The sequence below is a fragment of the Solanum pennellii genome, chromosome 4, assembly GCF_001406875.1.
Source record: "Solanum pennellii chromosome 4, SPENNV200".
In the NCBI taxonomy this organism is placed as follows: Eukaryota; Viridiplantae; Streptophyta; class Magnoliopsida; order Solanales; family Solanaceae; genus Solanum; species Solanum pennellii.
The window spans coordinates 69,096,720-69,103,891 of NC_028640.1; the positions used below are offsets into that span (position 1 = coordinate 69,096,720).

Sequence of the window (7,172 nt, forward strand, 5' to 3'; positions counted from 1 at the left end):
TTAACTAATATTATGTTTTATAAGTTTAATTTAATTTATATATTATATTATATTAGAGATAAGTGAAGAAATATCAATGTAATAGTAATTAAAAATTAGTACTAGTTAGATAGACTAAACATCTCATGATAATAAACTTTTAAATATAATTTGGATGTCAAAAAAGTTGTATAAAATTAATTTTACGAATTTCATAAAAGAAATGAATATTGAAGAAACTAAAATGAAAGTAGTAATGAAAAAAAGTATAAAATATTTTTAAATCACGTGAAATTGAATAAAAATACTCTTTAATAAATATTTTTGAGTGCATCAACATCCACATTAAATTTTTCTAAATATTAGTAATAAATTAAATTTAAAGAAAATAATAGTGAGGGGGTTCCTACTCCCAAGGTCTAAAATCTAGTAAGCTTTGACGTAAACGTGAAGGAAAAAACAAGTATAAATTTAAGGAATCCCATAGTGTAATTCAATAATTACATTCTGTCCCGACAAGTTTAGTAATTACAAAAAATCCCTTAAATTTGTTGAGCTGTGATACTTTAGACTGTAGTGATACATGGTAAATGATACATGGTAATTTAAAACTATTAAGAAAAAATAGGGGAGAAAAAACGGTAAAGTTTATGTTGTTACTAAAACAGCTTAATTTGTGGTAACAGATCATTAATCAGCATTAAATCAGCACTTAATTGGATATTAATTTAAAATTTTGAAAATCAAAGATTATATCATCTATTTTGAAAACAAATTTTTTAAACAGTCTGTTAAAATTTGGAACTACAGAAATTTTAGTGTTGTTACAGTGGATTTTTCAAGATGAATACTTCGATTTTGATGAGACATTCTAGAATGTATCATCAAGTACAGCTGATGAAGCATTTATTAAACTTAGTGAATGATACATTATAACAATTTTCAAAACATGTATCAGTACATCAACTAAACAAGTAATACCTTACTGATACATGATATCAGTTTTCAGGAATTCATACTACATGCAAAACATGTGATACATATCTACTACATGTATCAGTGCATTGAGTAAACACTGTACACACAGATTCTATATGTATCATCAAGCACAGTTGAAGGCGCATTTACTAAAGTTATTGAATGATACATTATAAACATGTGATACATATCTACTACATGTATCAGTGCATTGANTCAAAATAAAGAGAAATTTTGATAACGATCTAAAAATAGGATGAAATTTAAGAAATAAGACTACTAATATACTTAGGATTGTTGAAGTTGTGTTGATTTGTGACTATACAACGGTTGAATATTAATATAAAATTATAATAATTTATTTTATGTTTCAATATTATTTTATTATTTCAAATTAATATCAATCGATCGAAGATGAATGAAGATGATTAAGGAAAAAAAAAGAACTGAAACTTGATGGAGTAAGAACAAAACGGTAAAAGTTAATGGAAGTTGTCCTGCTTCCTGAAATTTTTACTTTTTTAAATTTCAATTTTTTTGAATTTTGAAATTCAAAATTTCAAAATTTGGTCTTTTATTTAAAATTAATTAAATTTAATAATTCAAAATCAAAAAGCTGATTAAAAGGTTGAGTGTTTAAATGGATAAAATTTAAAATTCAAAAACTAATTTAAGAGGTTGAGTGTTTTAATGGAGAAAAAATAGGCATTAAAATGGGTAAATGTGTATTATAGGAGAGAGAATGTAATGTATCTAAAAACTTACACTAAAATAAAAAAAAAGGGAATTATGTAATATTTAAAAAAAGTAGGGAAAATTAGAGAATATAAAAATTAAAGTTGTGTATTTAAGTTATTTTTCCAAAAAACAATTGGTGGAAATACAACTAAACTAAAAAAATAAAATTGGTCGAAGGAAACTGCAATACATTGAAAATCTGATTCTTTTTTCTCTCTCTTCAACTTGGTGCAGCGGCGGCGAAGGATACGGCGGAGTTGGTGGTGCTACTGGTGGTTGCCGGTTATGTAGCGACTCCTATTAAGGGAAAAATCTAATGTTTACCCACCAGATTTTCGCCGGAGAAGATGGCGGAGTTAGCTGTGTTGATTGATCTGATTCTACCGATTTTTTGAAGCAAATATTGTATTTGTTCATACCCAATTTTCAGGTTTATTTCAGGTTTATTTCTTCTCTTTCATCTTTTTTTAGACCCATTTTTTGGTTTTTATTTTGGGGTTTTTCCCTGTTTTTTCTATGATTTTAATTCCCTTCAGATTTACAAGTTCCCATTTCTAGCAAACATTTATGTTTAATTTATTCTAATTTTGAACCAATCTATTTTGGAGTTTTCTTGTTTTCCAGATTTAGAAGTTCTTATTTTTTCTCCGTCTGTTTTCTTTTCATGTCAAAAATCCGAGCTCTATCTTTCTATTCCTTTTTGGTATTAATTTGCCTTTTTCTGAGACGAGTATGTTAATTGCAGGTGTATTTTTGTTGCTCAATTTTGGAGCTGACAATTGATTTCTAATAAAGTTATGTTATTTAAAAATATATTCTTGAGCTGTGCTAGAAATTGTGCAAATATCAAAATGTCTTTATGAAGGTGGGTGTTCTAAGTTGTGGATGTATTGTTGTTGCTTAAATTTTGGAATGGGATAGTGGATTCCTAAAAAAGTTCTCATTTTGCAAATATCTATGTTTAGTTTCATCTTTAATGTAATGAGTTGGACTCGAATAGTGCGAAATGGTTGCGGAGGGGATTCATTTAGCCGGCCTTGACTTTGTTTGGAATTAAGGCGTAATGGATGATGGAGTGACACAATATTATACATCTCTAGCTTACGAGGGCATGACTCTAAATAGGAAGATTTGGAGGTCGAGTATTAGGACAGGAAGGTAATAGGTAGCCGAGCATTGTAGTATTAGTTAGTATACTTGTACTATCTTATTCTCCTAATTTTCACTAATATCTGTTGTTTTGTTTGTTCTGTTTGTCTTGCTATTTTGCTGCTGATTTGTTTTTCTTTCTGTCATGCTTTGATTACAATTTTTTGAGCTGAGGATCTATTGGAAACAACTTCTCTACCCCACAAAGGTAGGGGTAAGGGGTTGCGCATATTCTAGCCTCCCTAGACCTACTTGTGGGATTACATTGGGTATGTTGTTGTTTGCTATTGATGATTGATTGACACAGACTAAACTATGTAGTGTTAGATCTGCTTGTAAAAAACAGATTATGTAGTCACAAAAAATGGAAAATTCTTGAAAGTTCTTTTTCATAGAAAGAAATTTGATCTTTGAACTATGGCTCTCCGTATTTACTTTCAAATGTTTTTTAATTCTTCCAAATTCCTTGCCATCTCATTGTAGGAAAGGTCTTGTTGATGTGATCAATAGAGATGTCATTCAAGAGCATTGTCCGTGAGCTGAAGGAAATGAAAAATGGGATAGGGTTATCAAGGAGAGGAGAAGTAGAAGGAAGGCACTGGCGCAACAGAACTCGGTCACATATAGCTCCTGATGTGGTTCCTTTTGATCCCAATCAACAAGGGCAATGGGCAAATATACCACCGGAACTGCTTTTGGATATTGTCCACAGGGTTGAAGAGAGTGAGACATCATTTCCTGCTCGGACAGCAGTAGTCTATTGTGCATCTGTTTGCAAGTCATGGAGGGAAGTTACGAAAGAGATTGTCAAGACTCCTGAAGAATGTGGTAGGCTTACATTCCCCATTTCACTAAAGCAGGTATTCTCCTTTATCTGTTTGATTATTATCTTATACTTTGTTATCACCAATAAAGAAGAAACAACTGAGAGACAATTGTTTTTCCCTTTGTGCTTTGGACCAGCCAGGTCCCCGTGAATCCCCAATTCATTGCTTTATAAAACGGGACAGAGCTAATTCAGTTTTTCGTCTCTACTTTGGTTTGACTCCATGTAAGTCACACTTTGCTGCTGACGCTGCTCCTTTTCTTCTCGACACTTGAATTTGTTCATATAAAATTGTTTGTGCACCTTGATCAGCTTTAAGATGTATATTACATATTTGATCATGAGTGAAGTTCATTTTCTAAATTTATACATTTCTTTTCATCTTTTGACACTTCCAATTATAGAATGAAATTGATTTTTCACATTATGTTTCGTTTGGTATCAACTTCAAGATCTACCTTGTTTATTTGGTTTGATGCCGCACCCGTGTCGAATTCTCCAAAAATACACTACTTTTGGAGAATCTGACACACTTGCTGACATTTTAGAGTCAGAGCAACATAGCTTCAAGTTATATATACTGGACCACACCGGAACTGCAAAACTTTGTATTGCTTCTTAGTTTTGTGGTTTAGAAGGGGAGTCTTGGTTTAATGGATAAAGTTTCTTCCATGTGATCAGGAGGTCACTAGTTCGAGCTGTCGAAACAGTCTCTTGCAAAAACGCAAGTTAAGACTGCGTATAATAGACCCTTGTGGTCCGGCGCTTCACCGGACCTCGCACATAGTGATAGCTTAGTGCACTGGGCTGCCCCCTTTTTTTAAGGTGTTGTTGTAGTTCAATCTTTTGGCACTGAAAAGTACAAATCTGATTTGCTACCTCATGACAGCTGAGGATATGAGTGATAAACTATTGCTGGCTGCCAAAAGGATCAGAAGGGCAACAAGCACAGACTTCGTAATTTCATTGGTTTCAGATGATTTTTCTCGAGCTAGCAGTACATATGTCGGCAAACTGAGGCAAGTTCCCGCGAACTACTTATTTTTCTATAGCTAAACCATCATCAATGTCCTTCGTGATGTCAAAAAATGGGAAGGTTCTATTACCTTACATTCTGTTCAATAACTTTATAAACTTTGATCAGATCCAACTTTCTTGGAACCAAGTTCACCATATATGATAGCCAACCTCCAAGTGATGCAGCGATTCAACATCGTGGTAGACTTAGTCGACGTTTCAGTGCTAAGCAAGTATCCCCAACAGTATCTGCATGCAATTACAGTATAGCCACCATTTCCTATGAACTCAATGTTCTCCGTACAAGGGGACCTAGGAGAATGCATTGCGCCATGCATTCCATCCCTTTCTCCTCTATCCAAGAGGGAGGCAGTGCTCCAACGCCTACATCATTCCCACAATCTTTTGATGAGAGGCCCTCTAAAGCCAAGGAGCCAGCTGTAAATATCAGCTCATCAGTGTCTAGGCCTTCTCGAGAGCCACTTGTGCTTAAAAACAAGGCCCCTCGATGGCACGAACAATTGCAGTGCTGGTGCCTAAATTTCAAAGGCCGCGTCACAGTTGCATCCGTGAAAAACTTTCAGCTTGCGGCAGCAGTTGATGCATCTCACAATATACCAGCTGCAGTACAAGAAACAACAATTTTACAATTTGGGAAAATTGGAAAAGATATCTTCACCATGGATTACTGCTACCCGCTCTCCGCCTTCCAAGCTTTTGCAATCTGCTTGAGCAGCTTCGACACGAAACCAGCTTGTGAATGATTTCGTGCTCAGATTGTAAATCATGATGTTTTTCTAACATCAGGTTGGTGCATAATGTTATGAATTAATGTTTAGTCAATCTGAGAAGTTCTAAATGGAAGGCAATATTTATCAATGAGAATATCAGTATGTAACTAACATTAACTGCTGCTAAAATAGTTTGTAAGTTCTATAATTCAATACTAAATATCTATTTAGATGGGAAATGATCTAAATTCAGGTCAAACCACTCAACATCGGAGTGGGTTGACCCGGGAAGAGATCCGAATAAGCAGAATAGAAGTTGACCACAAGGACATAATTTTTTCTAAAATGATAGATACTATATTCTCTTGTGTAATTCACTTTTTTTATTTCTGTTGTATAATTCACCTTTTTTTTTAAAAAAAAAAGCCCTAGAGATTAGGTCTGTTCAAACTGAGTCGAAACGATATTCAAACCAAAAAAAGTTATTAGTTTATCAATATTGGGTTATTAGTGATTTTGATATTTTTTTTGTTATTAATCAGGTTATTGCGGTTCTTAACAGTTTGAGGTTTTTCTTAATGAGTTAACCGATAACTTGATAGTAAATTAAATAATAATTATATTTGTACTATTTTGTATATAAAGTTCTTGATTTAGAGTTCTGTTTTCTACTTTTATTTTAGGTTGCTTTAAACGCTTGCTTATTCTATAATGCAAAAGTATTTCTTTTGTGGTTGTTTCAAACACTTGGTTATTCTATAATGCAAAAGTATTTCTTTTTTATCAAGATATAACTTGTGAACATATGTGCAAGGTTTATTTGACTTGTCACGTTTTCAAAGTTTTTTTTGTTTAAATCTTAACGGTTAAATCGATAATTGAATCGGTAACAATCGAAAATCGATTATTCAATAATCGATAAACCAATATCTTAATAGTTCTATAATGGTTTAGCATCTCTGCAAATCGATAACAAATAAGTCAAATCGGTAAACTTTGAAATCGAACCCGACGCAGCTCTACTGGTCAAAAGCTATACGATGATAAATTAGAAATACTGAAAATAGACAAATTTAAATAGTGCGGCAATACATACAAACCTTAAATAATTTTTTAAATATGACTTCTCGATTAGAAAAAAATATCGGATACATAAAACTTCCTCGAACAAAATATCAGATACCTAATTATTAGTAGTCTTTGAGGAAAACAAAATATTTTTTTTTTGTTTGTGTGTTGGTGAAGAGTTGAAGGTTATAGATGAATGAGTTTAATGAAGGCAATCACATGTCTAGATGTATTTATAATAATATGTAAGTTGTTGATTTAGAAATTAGAATCCATATTGTTGGGAAGTAGGAGAACAAATAAAGTAGTTTTGATGATTGATAAAGTGAAGGCATGGTGTCGTATGTATACAATTATGGGAGTTGCGACAAAGAAGAAAAAGTATTGAAGAAAAGAAGAAAAAGTGCAGAATTGTAAAGAAGGAAAAGAAGGAAACAAATATGGAAATAAATAAAGAAGGAAAGAAATAAAAAAAAAGTAGCAATTCAAGTCAAAGAAGGAAAGAAATAAAAAAGTAGCAATTCAAGTCAAAGAAGGAAAGAAATAAAGAAATTACAATTCAAGTCAAATAAGGAAAGACGTAAATATAGACAAGTTCAAGAAGGAAAAGGATTTGTAATTCCTTTCCTTGTAGAAGTTGAAGGCAAATCAAATCTATAAAAGGATCAAGAAGTTGAAAGAAAAAA

General features: G+C 32.4%; 1 protein-coding gene across 4 annotated transcripts; it reads left to right on the forward strand.

Annotated features, from left to right (window-relative positions):
* Window positions 1-1,828: 1,828 nt before the first annotated feature.
* On the forward strand, window positions 1,829-5,657 carry LOC107018277 (tubby-like F-box protein 5). 4 transcript variants are annotated; one of them, XM_015218718.2, is made up of 5 exons: window positions 1,829-2,136; window positions 3,328-3,704; window positions 3,808-3,895; window positions 4,560-4,689; window positions 4,815-5,657. In XM_015218718.2, exons 2-5 carry the CDS (start codon window positions 3,357-3,359, stop codon window positions 5,449-5,451), a joined length of 1,203 nt encoding a protein of 400 aa, XP_015074204.1. In that variant the 5' UTR covers window positions 1,829-2,136; window positions 3,328-3,356; the 3' UTR covers window positions 5,452-5,657. The 4 variants fall into 4 exon arrangements, with proteins under 4 accessions (XP_015074204.1, XP_015074203.1, XP_027772440.1 ...); XM_015218717.2 differs by having other exon boundaries at window positions 1,829-2,125; XM_027916639.1 differs by lacking the exon at window positions 1,829-2,136 and adding an exon at window positions 2,580-3,113.
* Window positions 5,658-7,172: the final 1,515 nt, after the last annotated feature.